Genomic DNA, 26211 nt, shown 5'->3' with positions numbered 1-26211 from the left:
CCCTGATATGTAATATATCGTTCTCTAAAGATGAGACAATCTTTCGGTGACAAGCAGGAGCTCTGGAGAAGAAACTAAGAAGAATCTGTCTAAACCAGGGGTGTGCAATAACTGCTGATGAACTACACATCCCAGTATGGTAGGCAATAAGGAGGGCGCTTATTGCCCACCCCTGGTCTAAACCTACCTTCGGGAAGATCTTACAGACCATGGCCAGATATTATAGCAACTTTTCCCATCTGTGTTATAATTTTGAGCAGTTGATATGTTACATGGAAAAAATTACAGATCAGTCCAGAACATCTGTATTGGAATAAACCAACTCAGTCCTTCTACTGTATGTTCAAAATGGGCAAATTGTTAGTAGACTGTAGATGTATCACACATTTCTATCTTCATTAGTCCTTAATAAAACATGTGTAGACCACAATTTGCTATAGCGCTTTTACTATGCTTTATCCCACACACAAATGATGCGTCTTGCCAGTGATTATGTAATCAATCATGGCTGCATCTCCATTAGATGTATTCATTAGAAGCTACCTCTAATTGTGAATATCGGCATAATGTCTGACTCAGGCCCTGTGTTCGTTTTAAATTAAAGTTCTTTGAATCTAATTTCTGTATTAAATTTGTCAGATTCAGTCTTCCATCCCAAAATAAGGCTAATCGCCAGCCCCCAAATTTAAAGGACACATAATAGTTGTCCTTAATAAGAAATTAATTTAACTTCCCAGAAATTAGACATATAGATCATTATAGTTAAGGCATTGTAGTTAGTAGAAAAACTTAGGTTAATTAAAATGTCTGACTATGATTGGCTAATAAATGTGTCACACAGGATACCACTTAATAGGCTTTAGAGTGGATTCAGAAGAGGCACAAGTAAAACATACAGATGTGTCCGTATACACTATTGCTGCAGTCACGGCAAACAGTCCCTCTCATTGCGCAAGGTACTGTGCGAATATGCTTACGCCAATTGCTTTTCCCCCCGAAAATGCATCTTCGAAGACTACACTGATTAATTTGTTATGCAACACTTGTATATCTGTATGTTACCGAGTTTGAATCTGTATACCAGGTGCTACGATGCAGCGGTCGCAACTTCTTCCACACCAAGTTCCGTTGTGCTGCGTATACAGATTCAGTTGCACACAGATGTCAAGACAGGGATGAATCCTGCACCAGTATCTTTATCATAACTAATATCTTGAATGGTCCTTATCTCAAAATAGCTCAGGTCTGTGGTAAATGTCCTTACCGTATAGTTGAATAGCTGCTATGAGGTGCTACCCACTACTTGATTTTTACATGTATCACAAAAACACAAAGAGAAAGGTAAGTAGTTTCAAGGGTGCACTGGCGACCACAATAATATAATTAAAAGTTATACATTTTATTGGTATGTATTAAATGTCCAAATATCATGGATCTGATCATACTGATCGCTGTCCAAATGCAGGCTTAATTATGTATACAAAAGCATGATTCACACACTACTGACTGCCAAAGGATGTATATATACTTTTATCTCAGTGATAATTGTTTACAGATTATATGCAGCCACATGATTATGTGAGGTGAATAGGGGCAATATACTTCTGAATCTAATTATCATCGATCTGATCCTTCTGATCTCTGTCCAAATGCAGGCTTAATTGTGTACAGCCATGGCAAAAAGTTTAGAGAATGACACAAGTATTGGTTTTCACAAAGTCGGCTGCTTCAGTGTTTATAGACCTTTGTGTCAGATGTTACTAGGTTATACTGAAGTAAAATTACAAGCATTTCATAAGTGTCAAAGGCTTTTATTGACAATTACATTAAGTTTATGCAAAGAGTCAATATTTGCAGTGTTAACCCTTCTTTTTCAAGACCTCTGCAATTCGCCCTGGCAGGGCCGGCTCTAGGGGTGTTTGACCAGTGCAGTCGCACAGGGGACCACCCATAGAGGGCTCACAACTTCCCAAAATTCTGATTTCGGCGGGACAGTACTGTCCCGCTGTTCCACCCGTGGGCGAAAGTGGCCAGCGGGTGGTCAAATCGGAAGCTTGGAGACCCCCACCTCCGCAGCTTTGCTGCGTTGCCGGACCCCCGGAGTGTGAATGGATGCCAGGCACGCATTCGCGCAGCATCCATTCACTGACGGGAGAGGGCTGGGGGAAGCCCAGCCAGTGACGGAGGGCTGGGCTTTACCCCCAGCCTGACATTATTTGGAGGCATGCCATGCGGGCACGCCTTCAAATAACGTCACATAGGGGGCGTGACCTATGGTAATGAGGCCACGCCCCAATTTCAGGGGCGCTACGTACCGGGCCGCAATAAGGGTGCTCAGACCCCTGGAGCCGGCCCTGCACCCTTGCAAGCCTTTGACACTTATGAAATGCTTGTAATTTTACTTCAGTATACCATAGTAACATCTGACAAAAAGGTCTAAAAACTCTGAAGCAGCAAAATTTGTGAAAACTAATATTTGTGTCATTCTCTAAACTTTTGGCCACGGCTGTATACTAATTCCTAGAGTTACATATATGATAAATTGCACTATGAAGATATCAATTCTGTTTTTTGAAGACCATGGGAATCGATGAGCTGCTTTTTATGTTTGGTATTGCCGTGGTGACTGCTGCTCACTTTCATTAAGGAATTTTTTCCTTTGGAATTTGATATAACTGTATCCTATATATTTTCGCCAAGGGATAGTATTGCATTATTTCTAAAGAAAATTATTATTTTTGCATACACCTTGATTGACTATATAATGTTTGCCAATTGTTCCCGATTGGCTTTAATATGATTCTCATCATATGCATAAATCTGTGGTTATTTAAAGTATACATCTAATAAGTCTGAACCATATATGTATTATATCAACAATTATGGGAATAAATAATTCTTCTTAACGATATACCACTGATTTGTGCCATTATTTGTCTGTATTGTTGTTCTATTGCAATATATGTGAGCTCTTTCTTTTTATCTTTGATATATTTTATTAAAAGTTAAGTTTTAGTATATATCAAAATGTACTGATTTCATGTGTTGGATTAGTGCCCCACAAAAGGAGAGTACTGTCTCTTTCTCCTTCAGGTGCATACACACGGTCAGATTTTTCTTCAGATCTGAACGATAACGATTTCAGAAATCGTTCAATCAATCATATCTGAAGGAAAATCTGACATGTCTGAACGAGGAACGATGCGTGTTCCCGATGGTCAGATAACAATATCTGACATATGATGTGTTTGCAGTCAGTTTTGGGCGATTTCAGTAATTTTAATACAGTCAAAATCGTTCGTAGTTCCAATCGTTGGTTCAATCGTGTGTATTCTCCATTACTCTGTATACTCTATTTTACTCTCATTGGAGCACCTGTGTACTCATTTTGGACTAATATTGGGTTAATTTTTTTATCACAGTAGCATATCCACCACTACTATCTCTGCACATACCTTTTACCTATTACTAATTAAGAGGTCTCATACCAGTGCTCAGGTCTTATCCCCATTCCTCTTTCCCGTTATACTACTATGTATTAAATGTATCAACCTTATCAATTGAAATAGGTGAAATATAAAACAAAAGGACGTGAAGAAAGGAATGAAAAAGTAAAGAGTATTAAAATATATGTTCAACAAAACAACCATTGTCTGTGTTGTTCCGTTTTCGTATATCACTTATCACAGCTATTTGCTTAGTGGTATACACACTTATAGTATGTCTTCGTTTCATATGTTATAGCCCGATAGTTTAATGGAATGCAATTCCCTCACAGGAAGAGATAGGTGTTGTGTAGTCTTAGCCCTATATCAAAATAACTAGTCAATGCTGCCAAAGATACTCTATTTCACATCATTATTACACACTCAAATCATCAGTAATGGGCTAATCATAATGGTCCTGCTATAATTCTATATATAGCCTCTCTCTCCTAATACAGTATTATATTCCCGCTGATAACAGTTCTACATTGTGTGTCACTTTCATCTCCTGATTAGATGTATCCAATCAGTTCCCCCTTGGTAACTGCATGAATGGGCACTATGGTCTTTGTGATTTAGTCATTCTTATAATATTCTTTATTAACCACACAGATTTTTTACTGTGCTACTGAAATGTACAGGTAGGGCTGCATCTGCAGTGTCAAATAGCTGCTGCTGTTTGATCCTAGCATATTGTATTGTTGTGATCAGTGCTTTTATGACAGGCTGCTCTTTCCTTGGATCCCTGGCCACTTCCGTCACTATTAATCCCCCATAAGACTTATCACCGCCGTTAATATCTACTAGCGGCTGTTGCACTGCAAGTCGCGTGAGCACTGGCGTAACTTGTATGCTCCTATATTACCCTGTCCTCTGCCTAGGCTGTCAGTGCCTCCTCACCACTCTGTTTGGCGGCGGTTAAAAAAAGTCACCAGGAATACAGTGTGCCACATTTTTCAATCTCACTCTAACAGCATTAACAAGAAGTTTTTCAATATATTCAGAACATAGACAATGGCTGCAGAGAGCCTACGGTGTTTCACCATTCAGGCTTTCTCAAGGCGATACAAGTCACGTTAAACAACGCGTGACTACTGTGCGACTTGGTAGAACTGAGCGTCTCTTTGTGCTACTTTTTACCTGCAAATGTGTCTTATTGCAAAGCGATGCGAATAGGACGCACAAGCAGCTTCTGCTAATTAAAATGATATTGCATGAAGACACAGCCGCAGTCGCACACGGAATATAGGCATGCCGCATATCATTTTAATCAGCAAAATTTGATGCATTCTATTCGCATCACTTTGCAAATGATACACATTTGAAGGTAACCGGAAGACGCCGCAGTCAGGGCCCAGGAGCGTCCGTGTCCTCACTAGACCGCCGGGGCCTTTTCGTCTGATGCCAGGGATCGGCAGCAGATGCAATTCTGCTGCCATGAGGCCAGCATACCTGGCTGGTTGATGCAGCTTACGTGAGGTAGGTGTTCCCCCGGCAGCTCCTCCCCCGACCCAGACGCAGCCCCTACAAAGGGTTTCGCGCATATGGGTTGCTCACGGTCCACTATCAGTGCGCTGCTGTAGCTGGTCTTAGGAGTGTTTGGGTCAGTCTCCTGTATACCTCTCCCTTGGTTAAGGTATATAGTGCTCTATATATCCTACCTTTCCTGGTATTTGTGTAGTTGATTTAGAGTCAATTGTAATTATATTACATATGCATTGTATGTGACTGTTTGCTAGCTACTGTATTGACACTGCCTTTTATTTCTGTCAATTATTGCTATCACTGTAACAGGGGACTGCTCAGGCAGTCCTAAGCTTTTATTTTATTTTCTATGTTTTTGGATTGGCAGTACTTAGCATCTGAATTAAGATGCACATGCTGTGACTCCATCTACCTCCGCTGGGCCCCAACACCAGTAACAGGTCTGGTGATTCCGGCGTATCACGGCTGCCAGGGAAGATGGACAAATCAAGAAAGTTATCTGCCAATAAACATCAGTTGGTCTGCCATCTACAGCTACAGTAAAGTCTAGACAGGTTTCTTTTTGGTCGTTCTGTCCTCAGGGACGAGCAAGGGATCTTTCTTACTCTAAGCTGTCTAGTTTTCGCAGGACAACAAGGCGACAAACTAAGAAGTCTGGGCCGGCAAGATGTCCAGCTTTTAAACTGGAAAACAAACCCTCGGCCCAATGGGGCGGGCCTCCTCCTGGGGATCCCAGGGTGGGAGGCAGACTTCTTCAGTTTGGGGATTACTGGCCTCAAACAACAACGGATGCCTGGGTCCAAGAAGTGGTCTCTCAGGGGTATGCTCTCAGTTTCAGGAGGCATCCTCCTACAGATGCGGTCAAGGCCTTGGTCCTTCAGGAGGTCATTTACTCCCTGCTGCAGGTAATAATCCCAGTTCCTGTGTCGCAACAAGGAAGGGGTTATTATTCCAATCTATTCTTGGTTCAGAAACTGAATGAAGCTCATCGCCCTATTCTAAATTGAAAATCCCTCGACAGGTTTATCCATGTACCCAAGTTTTGTATGGAACTCTCAGGTCAATAACTTTGGTAATGGATCCTGCGGATTATATGGTTTCCCTGGACATTCAGGATGCATATCTGCATGTTCCTATTATACCATGCCATCAACCATTTCTACGGTTTGCTGTCCTTCAGCAACATTACCAATTTCAGGCACTACCCTTCGGCCTATTTACTGCTCCCTGGGTATTTACCAAAATAATGGGAGTCATGATAGCCTATCTCAGGTGTCAGGGAGTCAGAATACTACCATATTTGGACAACCTTCTGATATTGGCGCAGACTCCGGCTGTTTTACAAAACCATCTTCAGCTGACCATAGCCTGCTTACGAAAGCATGGCTGGATCATAAATTGGGAGAAATCATCACTTACTCCAAAACAGCAGATGGTACATCTGGGAGCTCTTCTGGATTCTCAGGCACAAAGGGTGTTTCTGCCAGAGGAAAAGATTGTGGCTCTATCATTGTGAATACGAAAGCTGCTATGCAAGCGAAGGGTATCCATTTTATTGGTGATGCAAGTCCTGGTATCAATGGTATCCACCTTCAGCATGGTGGGGGATACTCCATTCCATTAAAGGCCTCTGCAAAAATTGATTCTCTCCAGATGGAATGGACAGTATCATCTAATAAGGTCCAAGGGAATCCTCCTTACTCTAGGTTCCTCACCCCCTCCTATGGTGGCTGAAAAAGGACCATATGAACAAAGGGTGCCCATCCTGGATTTCAAATTGGGTGCTTCTCACCACTGACGCTAGTCTTCACAGATGGGGGGGCAGTGATAGGTCATCACACCTTCCAGGGAAGATGGACAAATCAAGAAAGTTATTTGCCAATAAACATTTTGGAATCCGGAGTTACCTCATCTGGCTTTGAAGGTGTTACTCTTGAATCTTCCATCTTAAGAGCAAAAGGTTTTCCAGTTCTGTAATTCAAATGATGCTTTGGGCACGAAAGCCTGCCTCTGCACGCATCTATTACAGGGTTTGGCATTCTGTCAATGGTGTTCCCACAGAAATATGATCCTAAGGGGTTTAGGATTTCCAGGGTACGCTTTTTTCTCCAGGCAGGTTTAGACCGGGGTCTCCGCCTGGCCACTATGAGAGTGCAGTTTTCTGCACTAGCAGTCTGGTTCCAGAGGTTGCCTCATTAACTGATGTTAGAATTTTTTTTATTAAGGAGTTCTGCGAGTTCAGCCTCCTTTTGTTCCACCAGTAGCACTGTGGGATTCATCTTTGGTTCTTAAGGGGCTAAGAAAGAACAAATGAAACATTTTTTGGGGAACTCTTAGTCAAATAGATGTTACAGTAATGTGAATATGAATGAATATAAAACTTAACTTTTTATGAAAAACACCTTATAAAAAGAAAATGTACCTGGTAAATATGTGAAAAGAAATTACAAAATTTACATAGATCTCTAAAAAAAGAGAAAGTAACACTGATACAAAGGCAGATGAATATACCTTTATATATAATTGCTTACATACAGTAATTAAATATGGCGAGAATGTATTACTTGATCTCTGTCACTAAGATGTGAATCCTATGATCATTAATCATTAGAAATGCACATCAATCACTCAAAATTACAAAAGGACTGAAAAATAATCCCTTGTGTATCCGGTAAATTTGTATTTAAAGATCATGCCGGAATGTTTAGAGAAGAAATCATGGATATTAGAATAATTTAAACTCCCTATTAAGTGGGATAAATATATAGTATGTCAAACACTTTAGATATTCAGTTCTGAAATGCTTCTCAATAAATAATACACCTCAACACAATAATGTAAATAAATGTAGGCAGGATTGTCCAAATCTCTATTCAGTCTTTTACCTACATAGCATAAATATAGCATTAAATAAGAAAAAAAAAACATAAGCAACTCAAGCGCAATCTTGGGTATTAAATCAAGACAATGTATGCAATATAGTGGGTAATTGTTGTTTCTCATATATCCTGGGAAGAATGTCCATCTTATATATAGAAATCTGACATCCAAGCTCTGTGTAGCCTGTATGGGTTAATCACTATACATATAGACCACATAAGCAGAACTGCTGTGACAGAGCAACAGGAAATCAGATGGAAAAAAGTAATACAAAAACTGGCTGGTAGTTGTGTAAACAATTTTATTGCCACAATTCCTTACATAAATAATAATAATGCAAATATACCTAAAATAATGAGATCTAAAACAGCACAGTATGAATGATACAATAAAACATGTACACTGTGTAAAAATAACAATGTCCCAAATAGTATAACAGGTGTGGAGACTTTGTGTCTCTCATCTAAAAAGATTAGTTTGTGCGTACTAGAATGAGATAATCTGAGTTAGTAAATCGTGGAATACTATATTCTCTCCACTGTGAACATGGAATGATTCCTTTAGAATATGCAAAGAAATATAGATCAGTTAAATGAACAATGGATAATTACCGCATCCACGTGGCATCCTTGGTGTAAATAGCTGGTGCCGCTCTGATCACCAGGGTCCTCTTTAGCGTATCCTGGTTTCTGGTTATAATGACCAGTATGAATAGAGGTACGTGCAGTGAACCAGTGAGGAGGTAGTGATGCTAATATTCAAGCACTCGAACAGACTCTCCTCCGGCTCTAGCAACAAGCTGATGTCAGATGGGGCAGCCGCCGTCTGCCTCAGATTTTGTCAGGCAAATGCAGACCACAGCTCCTGAAAATATACACCGGACTGGTAATGCCGCTCATGTCAGGTTTGCTGGAAAGTAGGCAAGATCATGCTGTCCAGAATGCTGTCCAGTCAATAAAACTCATGCTGGTGTCTGATGAAAGGACAGCGGCAAGAAGCTAGGTGCATATATTGAGGAGTATAAGCCTCGGGAGTGTATTGAATAGATATTCCAAAATAAAAGTTACAGGCTCAACGCATTTCCGTGCTGTTAAGCACCTTAGTCAGGAGCAGGAAAAAAAAGTAAGATCCAGGATGGAGAGTACGACTAATCACTTCTACTTTCTCCTGTCTACCATCAAACAGGGGATGAGAGAGTGAGAAGGACGTGTAGCCTGGGAGAAACAACAGGCAGCGCTTCTGCTGTCTGAGGAGTCAGCCGTGTCTTACCCGTTACCTAAAGGGCATTGCAGGGGGAGTCACAGGCTTGTGCTCAGATGAGAGAGCACTATTAGAGAGAAAGGGAAAGTACCTGCGAGTCCATAGTCTGTGGAGCCGGGGCTGTAGAGATACTGTGACAAAGAGGCTGCTGCGGTGTGCAGCTCGTAGGATGCGCATTTCGCCGGAGGGCTTGGTCACCTGATCTTAAAGGGCTACAAGCTCCCCCATTTGAAACTCTGGATTCTGTAGACTTGAAATGGTTGACAGCGAAGACACATTTTCTCCTTGCTCTCTCTTCTGTATGCAGATTATCCGATTTGACAGCGCTCTCTTGTTGCTCCCCATTTTATATTTTTCAGCAGGATAGAGCTGTTTTTCGTACAAGGCAGGGTTACCTTCGTAAGGTAGTGTCCCATTTTCAAGTGAATGAAAAAATTGTAGGTCCAGCTTTTCAGGCTCCAGATCTTTATGTAGGTGAAGCCTACCTGGATGTAGTTCGTGCTCTCCATATCTATGTGGAGCGCCCAAACTGTTAGAAAATCAGATGCTCTTTTTGTATTATATGGTTTTCACAAACGAGGATGGCCAGCTAACAAGCAGACTCTAGCGAGATGGCTACACATGACTATCTCTCAGGTGTACACACAGGATGATCTCCCTGTCCCAAGCATGGTGACAGCATATTCTACTCTATTCTGTAGGGCCATCGTGGGTGTTTGGTTGTGGTGCCTCTGCTGAACAGTTGTGTAAGGCAGCCACATGGTCTTCTGTCCACACTTTTCTTAGGTTCTATGCCTTTGATACTTTTGCCTCTCAGGATGCTTCCTTTGGGTGAAGAGTTCTCCTTTCTGCTCAGGAGCATCCCCCCACCCTAGGGGAACTGCTTTAGGACATCCCCATGGTATCCTTGTGGATCCCTATGGACCCTGAAGAAGACAATTAGAGTTATGGTAGACTTACCTTGATAACTCCTGTTCTTCGAGGTCCATAGGGTCCACAGGGCACCCACCCTGACACACATGGCCGCATGGGTCATTTTTTCTTTCGGTCACAAATTCCCTCTTCTTGTGTAAGAATGTTTCTGGTGTATGATTGTTCTTCCTTATCCTCTTTCTTTCTCCTACCTTGAGGCTTGTTAATAAAACTGAAGACCTGTGGCTAGGGGAGGGGTATACACTACTGTTCAAAAGTTTGGGGTCACCCAGACAATTTCATGTTTTACTTGAAAACTGACTTTTATTTATCAAATGAGTTGCAGAGTGAATAGAACATATAGTCAAGACATTGGGAAGGTTATAAATAATGATTTTTATTTGAAATAATAATTTTGCGCTTCAAACTTTGCTTTCGTCAAAGAATGCTCCTTTTGCAGCAATTACAGCATTGCAGACCTTTGGCATTCTAGTTGTTAATTTGTTGAGGTAATCTGAAGAAACTTCACCCCACGCTTCCTGAAGCACCTCCCACAAGTTGGATTGGCTTGATGGGTACTTCTTGCGTACCATACGGTCAAGCTGCTCCCACAACAACTCAATGGGGTTGAGATTTGGTGACTGCACTGGCCACTCCATTACAGACAGAATACCAGCTGCCTGCTTCTTCCCTAAATAGTTCTTGCATAAGTTGGAGGTGTGCTTTGGGTCATTGTCCTGTTGGATGTGGAAATTGGCTCCAATCAAGCGCTGTCCACAGGGTATGGCATGGCATTGCAAAATGGAGCGATAGTCTTCCTTATTCAAAATCCCTTTTACCTTGTACAAATTCCCCACTTTACTAGCACCAGAACAGTCCCAGACCATCACATTACCTCCACCATGGTTGACAGATGGAGTCAGGCACTCTTCCAACATCTTTTCACTTGTTCTGCGTCTCACAAATGTGTGATCCAAACACCTCAAACTACGATTTGTCTGTCCATTCCACTTTTTTTCAACCTTCCTCTGTCCAATGTCAATGCTCTTTTGCCCATATTAATCGTTTCCTATTATTGGCCAGTCTCAGATATGGCTTTTTCTTTGCCACTCTGCCTAGAAGGCCAGCATCCCGGAGTCGCTTCTTCACTGCAGACATTGACACTAGCATTTTACGGGTACCATTTAATGAAGCTGCCAGTTAAGGACTTGTGAGGTGTCTATTTCTCAAACTAGAGACTCTAATGTACTTGTCTTCTTGCAAAATTGTGCACCGGGGCCTCCCACTTCTCTTTCTACTCTGGTTAGAGCCTGTTTGTGCTGTTGTCTGAAGGGAGTAGTACACACCGTTGTAGAAAATGTTCAGTTTCTTGGCAAATTCTCGCATGGAATATCCTTCATTTCTAAGAACAAGAATAGACTGTCGAGTTTCACATTAAAGTTCTCTTTTTCTGGCCATTTGGAGAATATAATCGAACCCACAAATGTGATGCTCCAGATACTCAACTAGCTCAAAGGAAGGCCAGTTTTATAGCTTCTCAAATGAGCAAACCCGTTTTCAGCTGTGCTAACATAATTGCACAAGGGTTTTCTAATCATCCATTAGTCTTCTAACGTGCTTAGCAAACACAATGTACCACTAGAACACTGGGGTGATGGTTGCTGGAAATGGAGCTCTATACACCTATGTAGATATTCATTTAAAAAACAGACGTTTGCAGCTAGTAGATTAATTTACCACATTAACAATGTATAGAGTGTATTTCTGATTAATTTAATGTTATCTTCATTGAAAAAAACTGTGCTTTTCTTTCAAAAATAAGGAAATTTCTAAATGACCCCAAACCTTTGAACGGTAGTGTATATGGAGGAGGACCGGAGGCATCCTGGGAGCTGAAAGCTTTAACGGTTTGGTGCCTGGATCTCTCCAACCACATTATCCCCATGGTATCCCTGTGGACCCTATGGATCTCGAAGAGGAGTTATCAAGATAAGTCTACCATAACTCTTAATTTTTCTCAATTTTGCATCTTGATTCGCAAACAGTGTACTAGGTACTTAGGATTAGTTTCTTTAGTTGCAAAGGAAAAAGTTGTAGATTAAACATAATGATGCATGGCGAGGGTCACTCTCGTATCACACCTGTCATTTGCCTGTTTAACCTGGATTGTGTGCTTTCCTCAAATTTGTGTCTCAGTTCGCTTATAGTGTACTAGGTACTCAGGATTAGTGTTTTGGCTTAGTTAAGTAGCATAGTCCGTGGTGCGTAAAACAGGGCTATTTGGTGCAATCTGGGGATAGTTGTATGTGGACATATCTATAATTAGACATTTATAATAAATAGTGAATGATTATATTCTTACCACTCTATTTTTAATATTTCTCTAAAATTTAAAAGTACCCATCACCCAGAGAAAAGAAACAGTGCCTTGGCATGGCTGCTACGAATTTACAGTTCCCAATTGCAAGTTTTGAGGTATGGAACCCTTTATTTTCTCAGAAATGGGGGAAATCATCTGAAGCATTGGTCAGAAGGAAAGGATGGTCCATAGTTTGTGCAGTAGTCTGCATATTTCACAATATGAACACAAGTCCCCAAACCTACCTCCACCTAAGATGCTGTGGACTGGGATACCTAGAAGTGGAAGAGGATGTACAACCACCTACTAAGAGAATTTACCATATAACGAAACGGTTTGTCTCCTGGGGCTTTGTAACCAGTTACTATCTAGCTAACCTGCATTTCACTTATATAGTTCCCTCATATTACGCAGCGCTATACAGAGATCATCATTATTAGCATGTATTTATAAGGTGCTACAAGGATTCCGGCTTGCTCCATAACAATATGTATTAATTTACAGCAGTCCCTGACAAAATCCACCACACAACTGTTGTGCAGCCTTACCAGTATAACTAAGGTGGTGTACGGGTGATGTCGGTCCCATTCACGTGCATAATTGCTTGCCAGCACTCCAGAGAAAGTAAACAGACAATGAGCAATAACATGGGAGAAACAGGTCAGTGGATGGGGATGAAAAAAACAAACAAAAACATTGCTAAGAGCCAAATATCTAAGTATCTGTGATAAGCCACTACTACTCGCATCCTAATTTGTTTCTTAAAGCAAACAATGGAACTCACAAAGTAGGAAGTGGGGACAATGTCTGTATGGACTTATTTAAATGCTACTTTAGGGAGGCGTGGCCTAGCTGTCAGGCAGAGCGGACGTGTATCTGCACTGCTCCCGGGACAGTCCCTCTAATATACGGACCCCGTGGCCCTCCCGTTGATCCTGAGGGTCCTCTGCCCCTACCTGGCCTCTTGTGGGTCTGCTCCCCTTCAGCCCGAACTCTGTGGGGGGGGCGTGGCCTAGCTATCAGGCAGAGCGGACGTGTATCTGCACTGCTCCCGGGACAGTCCCTCTAATATACGAACCCCGTGGCCCTCCCGTTGATCCTGAGCGTTAATCCTGGCCTCTTGTGGGCCTGCTCCCCTTTAGCCCGAGCTCCATGGGTGGATTTGTGGCTCCGGAGACCCCGTGGCCTACCTTACCTCCGGAAGCTGCGGGCTAAATTTTGGCCTCTGCCGGTGCTTCCCGGGCCTGTGCTGCCGCTAGTCATCGCCGTGACTTTACACCACTCTGCTGGCCTGCTCAGCCTTGCCGGGATCCCAGGTGTGACTACACATACCCTCCTAGGCCCGGTGGAGGCGGGTGCGCTGGGTGCCGCGATTTGCGGGAGGCAGCCATCTTGAGGCCTCCCTTCTCCCATAGGAGTGGAGGGGGGTCCATCAGAGGGTTGGCCAGGCTGTTCTACTGTCCTGCCTGTTTAACTGACTAGCCTGCTTTGCCCTATACTGGCTCCTGATGTTACTGGCTTGCCTCTCACAGGGATAAGGCAAACAAGACTCTAACTACTAACTTTCCTTGGAGGAGCTTCTGTCTAAGATCTGTGTCCTCCCTGCACTCAGTGGACACTCAAGCCTTACAATGCATGTCCTGACAGCTTTAGCCATGATATAAATATAAAGCACTGAGAGGAAAGTGTAATATGACACCCATTTTCTGCTATGCCTAGTAAACCATCTTCTCCTTACTACGTCAATTTGCTCTGATATGTTCCCTCATGGTGAGACGGAATATTGCTAAACGCCCTGCTGCCACTCCAGTTAAACCTCCACCCAACACTGCGTTCTATACGCTATTTGGCGTTTCCACACCAGTGTACTCCTCCAGGTCCTACCTCTCCACATATGGCTTCAGGGAGTTCTGATGGAGGCTCTACCCCACAGTCTCATTCACTCCATCTTACCCCACCTGTTCCTGCTAATTCGTCCGATATTATGGAGATTCTGCAACATATACGGTCCTTGCCGACTTGACAGGACATTCAACAGGATCTACAATTATTGGAAAAAAGAATTCAGGAAACAGTCCAGACTCACATCTCCTCCATCAGTTCGGACCCCACTCACGTAGCAGAGAGAGTGGTTTCCTTGGAAGATCACGTGGATGCTGTCGATTCTAAGTATACAAGTAATGCAAGAGGGGAAGCTCCATATTCTTCGAGAATCTGCTGAACTGCCCCAGTTCTGTTCTTCTCTTGGTCTGCCTGCTGTTTCGGTCCCTAACTGGCTGGATTTATTGGATACCAGCGTCTCCTTGCCACCTCATGGGGAGACCTGGCAGCAAACTCGAAGTTCCAGACGTAGACCGGGAAGGGATCCTGCGGCTGAGAGTGAGGAAACTATCTGATCAGGAAAGTTATGTTTATCAGTAATCTCCCTTTTTATACTCATTGCCTTTTTGTGGACTTCTCGTTGATATATGCTGGTTTTGCTATACATTATGGGATGCTAGTTGCTGTTATATGTACATTTATTTGAGATCCTGCTATTTGTTTACATAGGTCCCAATAGGCCTGAAGCAGTTCTTCTGTTTAGCTTGATCTTTTCCATGGTTATCTCTAATATACTAGCTAAATGTCTTTCTATTGAGCTTACATATTTCATTGCTCTAGGCGATTATTTGATTGTATATTAATTTAGATAGGTCTCATTTGTTTTTGGACCTATTTGGGGTGTCATGTTCATTACTACCCTCCTATTTCTCCCTACTCCGTTGTGTATACAATGTCCATGGACCCCTTAGGGGGTTTCATGGCCTTTATTAAAGGAGTTTTGTTTTAATGCTACTACCATTTTCAGTTTTGAATTGAGATTGCTATCATGTCCTCTGTTTTTTATAATTTGTTCTGTGTTTTTTTTGTTCTTTTCTCATTTCCTTCCTTCCCTTTTGTGTTTCTTTCTCCCTCGGTATTGTTTTGCTGATAGACATTATCTGTATGCAGGTAATTGATTTATGTACCCAACATTCAAGACGTTCACCCACACACTTTAATTATGGCTAAGTTATCTATTTTCTCTAACAATGTAAAGGGTCTTAATATACCGGAGAAACGATCCAGTCTTTTACATACGTTGCATATGGATAAGGTAGATATAGCTTTTCTCCAGGAGACGCATTTTAAGAAAGGTGTGGCCCAGTCTTTACGTTCTCGTTATTTTCCAGTGGGATACTTTAATGATTTCTCCGAAGCCAAGGCTAGAGGGGTGGCCATCTTGTTTTCTAAACATCTAGTGCTTTCTGATATCTCAGTTGCGCGTATTGGAGATGGTAGGGGTTTATTAGTCAAGGTTACCATAGCCAACCAAAAATATTCCCTGGTAAATTTATATGTACCCAACAGGGGTCAGTCTAGCTTTCTACGTAAGTCATTAGAATTGATAGAGGACCAGTTGGAGGGCATTCGAGTGGTTGGTGGAGACTTTAATTGGGCCTTGGAGCCTTCTCTGGATACCACTTCTGGTTCTCTACGTACCTCTATTAAAGAGACTAAGAAATTTAGACTGACATTGCATGACTTCCAATTGGTAGATACTTGGAGACTCTTACACCCGGCAGAGAGGGATTACACCTTTTATTCTTCCCCACATAATTCTTATTCCCGCATTGACTATATTTGTGTAGACCATTCCCACTTAGACCTTCGTGCAGATGCCATTATTGGGCAGATTTCAGGTTCTGACCACGCCCCAATATCTCTAACTTTGTATCTTCGCGATCCCCCCCGCACCAGTAGCACTGGAAGTTCAATGAGCAATTCCTTCGTGATTCCTACTGTAAAGATCAAATTGGGGAAACCCTAAGATAGTACATTTCTCATAATGTCACGGATGATGTTTCACCCATCTCAATATGGGAAGCTCACAAATGTGTGGTCAGAGGTAAATGTATTCAGTTAGGGTCCTATCTAAAAAAAAAAAAAAAGAAAACTGAAATCAGGGATGCTTTGTTATCCAAAATCCGGATGCTCGAACTTACCCATAAAAATACTATGGCCTCTGACGTATATTTGTAGAACTTCAAAAGGCTAGAGGTGCTCTTAACGATTTACTATATGAAGGGGCTAGGAGAGGGTTTCGAAGATGTCGCCATAAGTACTATCGTTGGGGGAACAAAACAGGCAAAATGTTGGCTAGGGCCCTTAGAGCTCAGAGATCCCTGACTTATCTCCAATGTATCACGGATCATACGGGCAAACTTTGTCATACAGACAAAGATATTGCAGCAGTCTTTCAGTCCTTATACTCTGCCCTATATAATCTAGGTCCGGATAATGCGAATTTAGATCATACAGCTCGGGTATCGCAGATCCAGAGGTATCTAGAAGAAATAGCTTTCCCTACTCTCCCCGAGGCGGTGACAAAGGCTCTTGATTCCCCTTTTACAGAAGACAAATTATCTGCTGCTATTAAGTCATCCCCTTCTGGTAAGAGTCCCGGACCTGATGGCTTCACGCTGTCTTACTACAAGGCGTACCAAGACATTCTCTTGCCGCTTTTGTTAAGGGCCTGTAATGCTGTTTCAGCGCATACCCCTTTTTCCGGTCAATCACTTGCAGCACACATCACGGTCGTCCAGAAGAGGGGCAAGGATCCATCATACCGGCGAGTTATCGTCCGATATCTCTTTTAAATGTAGACGTTAAGCTTTACGCGAAGCTTATAGGCAAATGGCTTAAGCCTCTTCTTCTGTCTATCATCCACTCAGACCAGGTGGGGTTTGTCCCAGGTAGAGAGGCGAAAAACAATACCACCAAAGTCCTTGACTTGATACACCATTGCAGTCTCCTCTGCCATTCCCATGATGCTCCTCTCTACTGATGCTGAAAAGGCATTTGACCGGGTGGATTGGGGCTTCAGGACAGAGTTGTTGCAGCACTTAGGTTTGGGTGAAGTCTTCCTTTCAAAAATTCTGGCTCCATATAGGGCCCCTTCGGCCCAGATACGAGTGAACGGGATTTTGTCGACCCCCGGTCCACATATCGAATGGTACTCGCCAGGGCTGCCCGCTCTCTCTCTTGGTTTTTGTACTGTGCATGGAAGCCCTGGCGAGAGCAATTAGAGCAAACCCTAATATAACGGGCCTTAAAGTGGGTTCACGAGACTATCGCCTCGCCCTCTTTGCGGATGACCTGCTAGCGATATTAACTAATCCAGTTATCTCTCTACCTAACTTAATGAGAGAATTCCAGCGTTTTGGGGATCTCTCTAATTTTAAGATTAATTATAGTAAATCTGTTGCCTTAAATGCCACCGCTTCGGTTGAGACAGTGTCTGCACTTAGTGCCTCCTTCCCCTTTAAATGACAGGCTTCTTCTCTTAAATATTTAGGCATATGTATTCCTAGACGTATATGTGACTTGTTTGCCCTTAACCATACACCGTTTCGTAAAGAATCAGTGGAGTCTGCAAGGGTTTTCATGGCTCGGTCATCTAAATATTATCAAAATGAATATTCTTCCGTGCCTCTTGTATCTATTGCAGACTACACCGATTGCCCTCCCCTCCAGCTTCTTGTCTGAAGCACATACCCTCATCCGAAAATTTGTCTGGGGGGGTAGGAAGCCCAGATTTAAACATGAAGTGCTTTTTAGGCAGAAATGTCGGGGAGGCCTACAATTGCCAATGATATCCACATATCATCAGGCCATTATACTCGGTAGAGTTCTGGATTGGACTCGGGGCACCGTGGGTAAGCAATGGGTGGAACTGGAGGCGGAATCATCCAATCTTCACTTGAGCACTTTGCCGTGGTGCTCTAAAATTGCTCGTTCCACACACCCAATAGTCGGCCCTACTTTGGAAATATGGAAAAAAATTGCGTGCTAAACCTGGGATTTCTTCAGCGATATCTCCTCTTACTCCTATGCTTTATAATCCTCTTATCCCTCCTGGGACCTCAGGGCGGTTTTCCTCCACATGGTCTGATGGAGGGATTTCTAGGGTAGGCCACCTTGTGTCCAATGGTCAATATATAACCTTTTCAGATCTATGGTCCAATACTTCTCTTACAAACCAAAGTCTCTGGGCCTACACTCAGATTAGACATTTTGCCTCTTCTCTTGGGGGTCCTTCAGTATTTGCTAGAGATATGACACCCTTTGAATCTAAGTGTTTGCAATGGCAGTCTCCCACACATACAATTTCGGGTATATACAAGATTTTATTACATAACATGTTTGAAGATGACCCTCTTTTTGTAAAGGCCTGGGACAGAGATTTTATTAAAAAAAGACATTCATATTAATTGGGATAAAGTGTTTCAAGTTACTAATGTGTGTTCCAATAGTTTGGAGATTTTGGAAACGCAGTATAAGGTAATGACAAGATGGTACCGCTGCCCAGTCACTCCATAAATGCTATCCCACGGTGTCCCCTCTCTGTTGGAGATGCTTTGGGGAAACAGGTATGATGATGCACATCTGGTGGGATTGTTCACTAATTGCCCCCCTTTTGGGCAGGGATAATAGCCTTGGCTCCGGAGATATTAGACTACTCTGTACCATCTGGTCCGGACTTCTGGTTGCTCTCCCATACATCTGACCCGATTTCTCCATTTAAAAAGTCCCTTCTTCGACATAATAATGCTGCTAGGGCGGTACTCCCAGTTCGCTGGCGCTCTCAGATTCCTCCGACACTGTGGGATTGTTGTCAACGCCTTGACTTTTATATGACCATGGATGATGTCCTTTACTCAGCCCCTGAGAAACATTCTGAGTTTATTGCTATATGGTCCAGCTGGATTGATTTTAAATCCTCAGCCTCATATGCAGCCCTCATTCCACAACCTTAATTCCTACATATCTCTGGTGTTTTGGTTCAGAGTTCGGTAAATCCAGTGTACATTTGCCCTCTCCCTCCCCCTCTTTATCTTTCCCTCTCTGTTATTTTTCTTCCCCATCTTTTTTCTTTTCCTTATCTTTCTGATTATTTTATAGTGAAGTACGCTATACTTTAGACTTTACTAAATTATTTTAGTTTCTGGTTTTTATATGTCTAAATATGGAGCTGTGTTATTGTGCTTTGTTATGTACAGTACAATGTTTTGTATTGATTCTTTTTTGCTACAAAACTATGAGGGGTATTCAATATGAAACGTTAACTTCACTGTCGAAGTTAACGTTTCATATCGGAGTTTTGTTCTGCGTTAAAGTCTGGTGCGCGCTCCCGCTTATCCCCGTATTCAATATAAAATTAACGAAAACGGGAAACTCCGAAGTTGGATTTGCGTAAAGTTACAATTATTTTAAGGAAAAATTCGTAAGACCCCCCTAAAGTTGTAAAAACATGGGGGAACACTATGGGTACCCCCGTTTTAGCCTTTAATTGAAAGTCAGGGATTTAAATAGCCGCAGCAGGTGTTTTTTTCCCGACATTGAAGAAGTGATGCAGAAGAGCACTTAGGTTATTTTTTTCGTTTTTTTAAGTGGTCCCATCAAATTTGGGGTACATGAAAATGGGTACTAGCATATTTTGGTGCCCCTAAAGTAATTTTTTTAAAATTCTGCATTTGTGCACCTGCCGCTATAATTCTATTCTAGAAAACATCTGCCGCATACTTGCAGAATAGCCCTGAACCTATTTCCCTATTGTTAAACAATTTTTTCCTATTTTTTTTTCACCCCAATTTTTAAAATAATTTTTTGGGGTGTCCCTATTTTTTTTTAAAAACTTTTTTTGACACAGTTCTTTTTTAAATGTCATTCCCAGGGGTGCAGGCTATTTTTTTTAAGCCTGCACCCCTAAACCCCAATTCTGCACTTTTTTTCGACACCTATTCAATGGTGAAAAGTTATCCCCGTTTTTTATCAGACTTTTCAAAACTACGATAAGTCTTTGAAATTGAATACGGTGTAAAAGTAAAAGCTGCGATAATGACGTCATACCTACAATATTAACGCAAAAACGATGTTATCGCACCCCTGTAAGTCTTCTGCTTTGAAAATAAAGAATTTATAAATGCTACTTTAGACCTTACATGTAGCACAAACAATAAACAATTACTATGGATACCAATGTTTATCTTATTTTTCCCCCCACTTATTTGCTTATCATATTAAAAAGAGGGGGCTTTTAATAAACATAGATGGTTTAATGACTGAAGATTATATACCCCTTTATTTCACACAAAGAAAGCAAGTTAAAGTGATCTCTTTTTTTTTACTGTTCTTTAGATTAAGCATGGATGGAATTAACATTAATGTTCAACCAGAGCCACAAATGCTGATATGAGAAAAAGGAAGTATGCATAAAGGGCCAGACCTTCCGAAGCTAAAGGAATGGGTGATGCAATATAATCTGTACTGGTTTAAGTGACAATCGTTAAGTTTAAATTCCTGGGAATGAGTCCAAACATGCAAAGGTGAAACTGGAGTAATTAGTAGTAGGAATATACGTGTTCTTTACTGGTAATTGTTGACTGCCTTGTAAAATTCTATTATCTACAGTACAATATATAAACAGCACACACCCTTTTTCCATTGTATAATTTCCAGTGTTCTTATTCTCAAAGAGATTTCTGTGCAATGAGCATGATGAATCCATGTGTATGTGAAATGCTATCCAGTATCAGTAACCAATTGTCATTCTCGCTCCAAAGTCTGCAGAAATTGATTTTTCCAACAGATGCAAAGATTACGCATGTTAGGTAACTAAATTCTAAGTTTTAGAATTAAAATTGGTGCAATACACATTTGTTATATTTCATACACTGAACATAATGGCGTGTTTTTGAAAGTGTTTTTTTTTTTTTTTCAATCAAAATTCTTTAAAAAAAAAAATAAAATTTTTTGAGCAACTTACATAAAGCCCTTTAAAATACCATATTACTTAAGGCTGTGGTGAAATAACTATGCTCATCTCTATGCTCGTATGTTTTACTGATTCAATTAGGAGAGCCTACAAACATCCCACCATGTACAGATGCACACACTTCCCCGCTAAAGTAGTAGAACCAGCTAGTTTTGATGTGAATCCATACTAACACAGTTTCTGGCCACAATGTGGTAATTTACTGCACTGGGAAAAGTGTGGTAGCCCTATTCAATAACAGTCCCTTTTCTTGTGCGGTTTACCTGCTAATGTGCGTTAACCCATAGGATCCGGAACAAGTTTCCAGAGCAATGGGTTAACACGTTTGCGGCACCTGGGTTCAGGACATTTAACATGGATTTATGTCCTTAGGCTTGAACTGAAATTTGTGTTAACTGCAGATCGCTGCTGCTGAGGGCTATAATTGAAAAGCACTGGCAGATCAATTAGCCCGTGGTAATTAACCGCAGCTAATTGAATCCGGACCATACTTCCATACTCTTTTATTCATTTCTAAAATTATTTCATTGATTTATTCATGTTTCCACAACTTGTTATACAAACTATCATCAGAAAAAAAGCACGGGCTACCGTTTTCTAGCAAATGATAGCTACATTCTTTCAATACTTAAAAAGGGGGATGGTATTGTAGGATAGCGCTCACAAGAAGGGGGTTAAAAGGATAGGTAAACCTTCCACTTATTAATAGAAGAAAGATTTAGAATACTGTATGTTCCCTTTGAAAAGATGGTGTTCCTCTAGATCAGAGGTGGGCAATAAGCGGCCCTCCAGCTGTTGTTTAACTACACATCCCAGAATGCCCTGCAAATGTTTTAGCATGGCCATTTAACAAAGCTGTGACAGGGCATGCTGGCCTCTTACTGCCCACCCCTTCTCTAGATGGTAGGTTCTCTTTTTTTTCTTGTTCAGAACTCAAGGAATGGCACTGCTACATAGACGACGCAACATTTTTTTGGGAAGGAACAGAAGAAGCTCTCGAATCTCGCTCGAGTTACCAAAATGGAGACTTTTGCATCAAAACCCGGAGTGGTGCAACTTGAGAAGAGTGTAGTGTTTTCAGTAGAAAAAAGAAATAATCACAAACCATCTGGCTAGTTACTATGTAATGCAGGGGACGGATAAAAACAGGAAACAGTTTAGAGCAATTGTTTTTGCTTTTTGGATGAAATAAGTTAAGAATAGTTCAAAGTAGACTCACGTTTATTATACAACTCCATATATAAAATATGCTTTGCATTATATGGTTTACAAATACATTAATAATTAACAATAGTAAACATTTGTGTGAATGCTTTACTTGATTGTACTCAAAGCAGCATTTTTTTTTCACAACTGGAATTTCTTGTTTCCAAAAGCATTGTGCTGACAGACACCCGGGTTTGAGCACATTTTTATTGTGCTCAACTTAATATGGTAACACATTGAGAAGTGGGCACAAAATCCATAGCAATAAACAATTAGATTTTGCCCAGTAAGAGCACGATAGACTGTTGTAAGTAAATTTGCAGATTTGAACCTGAGTTATAATTATCCTCAATGCCCCCATCCTAAACATACTGTACTGATAAACTAATAATTAATTTTGTGTAACTAAAAAGACAAGTGGTTGTCAATGACACAGGTTAAAGCACGATATAAAAGAAACAAAACAAAATCCCAGAGATTTCCATAAAGCACTTTTCATTTTTCAAGAGTGCAGCATCGATGAGAAAAACTTACGTTCTGTGTGTAATCGGAATTAAAAGTCTGTATGTCACATGAGCTACATATTTGAGAAAATTAAAGCTAATGAAAAAAACTGCTTCATAAATAATTTGCTTTTTCTAAACAACTAAGAAAAAGACAATACAAGGCACTTCGATATGCAAAAAGTTTTTTTTTTTTACAAAGCTAATAGCAATTAAAAAGGAAAAGTAGTCCGATATTGCCATTAAGCTGCATGCTTACAAGCAAGACCAAGCAGGATCGATAATCTATATTTTCAAACGGTACTTTGGCTTGAATCAATAGACATTTTGTTCCACCATATAACATATATTTACTTGAAAAATATTCATATAATTTAACACTAAAAACATCATTTTACTAAATATTTATTTCAATATGCAAAATTTCAAAAAACATCCAAGCTGTGGAAAAATTAGTGCTAACATTTTTTATTTTTTTTAAATTGTTTTAAGGCTGAAAACCTATCTTGATCAAAAGGTTGGGACCAAATTACACTTTCTACACTGGCAAGTGAAGGAGGATCTTTAAAAGCCATACAAACACAATAAAAAAAGGAAATAAAAAAAATGTAGATCTTTGGAAACTGAATAATCTATTCTGAAAGACACATTGAGAATAATTTTCCCCAATATGTGGCTAGTAAAAGACTTCATCTAAAGATTAAAAAGCAACCAGTTACCAAAAGTAACAAGATGATCCTTCTAGAACAGGGATGTGGAACCTTTTTTCTGCCAAGGGCCATTTGGATATATATATATAACATAATTTGTGGGCCCGATGCATGCTATGCCCCCTCCGTGTGATGTCAGACGGGTGCAGGGCCACAATCGCCAGTGATTACAGCAATGCCCAGAGCATCCTGAGGATGCTCCAGGGAGCTGTAAGGGCAGCGGTGTGACAGTCTGAAGTGTCCTAAGGACGCTCCAGGTTTGCACTGCTGTATAGATTCTGGCTTCAGGGTGCCTTTCTAGGCACCCTGCTAGCCAGATGAGGCTAGCAGAAAAAAGCTCCAAGGGCCAGACCAAATGATTCAGCGAGCCTTATACGGCCTCCGGGCCTGAGGTTCCTCATCCCTGTTCTAGAATATACCAAATCACATCCCCTTGCAAAATGTGTCCACCTGTGCGAACAATTCTTCTTCAGCAAAAACTAATGGTGACATCTATAAGACCCTGCCGAACACAGATTGTTGTTTTCAGCCATCCCCTCCTCCTCTCGCACACATTACACAGCATACAAACGGATTCTATTGTCGTGACACAACATGGAGCAGCATAAAAGTGGTTGTAAAATGTTTATAACAAGCAGAAATTGTTTTTTGCCATAATATTACGTGACAGAACATTGCTGGTTCTTATTGTTGTTACTTCAATAAACCAGTGTGCCACAGTATCAATATAACGCCACTCGCCATACTCCAAAAATGTATGTTTGCAGCATTTTGTAAGAAGTCCTTTTGATCAAATCTAAATATGTTATGTACAGTAACAAAATAAAATACCATATAGAGCTTACATTTTTAGCTGTAATGTATAAAAAAAAAAAATAGCCTTAAATGTAGATTTTAATAAAGGTGCATGAATATACTTTGGCTCACGGACTGTGTCCTGTTGGGAAGGTCACATATTCAATTAGAAATAAGGCAACCAAGTTTGTAAACATCCAAAATACGTAGCAGCATTGTACAGCAATACATTCAATTGAAGACCTACTTCAAAGTATATTATTAGCCAGAAGTGAACTTTGGCCCCCTCTCCCTGGATGCAAATGGGGTTTTACAGCACAATCAGGATAGATAGCCTGTTTGTGCCCATGATGAGGCTGTACATCTGTTAACAGTCTATTTAAAATCTGATCTGGATTTATGAAAAAAAACTAAAGAAAAAAAAACGTTACTCTTGAAGATGTTTGAAGTTACCATCATACCAGTATGATAGAAGCAGTCACAGAGTCACAATATGTTAGCTCGGCAAAGGCCCAATATCCACTGTTATTTTTGTGTACAAAGGAAACTTTTCAGTCATTTGTACTTTGTATGTAAGAGTGTTTATTCCATCTGATCTCATGGTTTGTCTTGTATGTGCAATCAGATCAAATCTGCAAAATATAAAAAACAGCACAATTATGTTTTGTGAAAATTTACAAATTTAATATACGAGTAAATAATATTAAAAATAGTATCCTTCATTCAAGCCTGCTTCCATCTGACTACATGAGAATTCAATATTTGAGGTTTTGTGTTGAAAGCTCTGGGGAAATTCTTCTCATGATGTACTTACTATATACAAACAACTACTACATACCGTAACTATGCAAAGCAGAGGTATAATCTGCCTGGATGATTAATGCAAACTAAGGTCCTCCTGCTTCCGAGACGGATTTTCTTGAATAGTCATTGCATTATGTATTTTGTTACATTATAGTGCAAAGTTAAAGTCTTACATTAGATTATATTATGTGTTAGTGAGGCGATGGATTGCACTCTTACTGCTGTCTATGCAGCCCTCATGAATAAAAATAGGATTACTGTTGCAAAACAGGTAAAGCCCATTTACAGATGTGTCCTCATACACTATTGCTGCTACAGTCGCACAAAACAGCCCTTCACGGCGTGCCAGGTTCCGTCTGACTCCGCTTGTGTCAAGTGTCTTTTTCAACGTAAAGCGCAAACGGATTAATTTGATATGCGACACTTGTATGCGTGTGTGTGACTGAGTCTGAAATCAAAGTGCTATGATACAGAGTCAGTTGCATACATATAGATAAGTGTTGCATATCAAATTTATCAGGGGAATCTCAGGAAGTGGTTTGTCGCATCCATTTACTGTGAAAGAGATGCAAAATGGACACTCCGCTCAAGCTAAATCAGATGGAATGTCTTATTGAGGCTAGGTGTATGAGGACACATCTGTACTTACAGGGTAATTAAAAACAATAAAAATAACAGCAACTAACTTAACAAATAGGTTGTGTTTATTACAACAGAAAAAATTACAATTCAAAAATATTACTTTATTTGCATACTTGTCTCTAATCCATTTTGATGTGGAGACTTCCCTCACCCCTGTGACTGCCTATTTTGGCACATTCCAACATCAATATCAGTAATGTATTCATGCAGTACTCACAGAAATTATACCTTTTTTTCCCGAAGTCTTTGAAGTTTCAGACAATATTCTTAGGGGGAAATCAATTAGACCCAATAAATTTGCACAATTTAAAAT

At 40.8% G+C, this 26211-nt stretch overlaps 1 protein-coding gene across 1 annotated transcript in view; it reads right to left on the bottom strand.

Annotated features, from left to right (window-relative positions):
- Positions 1 to 22458: 22458 nt before the first annotated feature.
- B4GALT1 (beta-1,4-galactosyltransferase 1) overlaps positions 22459 to 26211 on the bottom strand; it is a 72336-nt gene continuing 68583 nt past the window's right edge. The window contains exon 6 of the mRNA XM_088448377.1: positions 22459 to 25084. Coding sequence (XP_088304503.1) covers positions 24949 to 25084 — 136 coding nt within the window. The 3' untranslated portion in view covers positions 22459 to 24948. The remainder of the gene's footprint in view (positions 25085 to 26211) is intronic.

Source organism: Taudactylus pleione, unplaced genomic scaffold (genome assembly GCF_031769625.1).
Source record: "Taudactylus pleione unplaced genomic scaffold, aTauple2 ptg000454l, whole genome shotgun sequence".
NCBI lineage: Eukaryota > Metazoa > Chordata > Amphibia > Anura > Myobatrachidae > Taudactylus > Taudactylus pleione.
The sequence above is the reverse complement of the archived record's forward strand: the minus strand, read 5'-3'. Positions and strand labels throughout refer to the sequence as shown.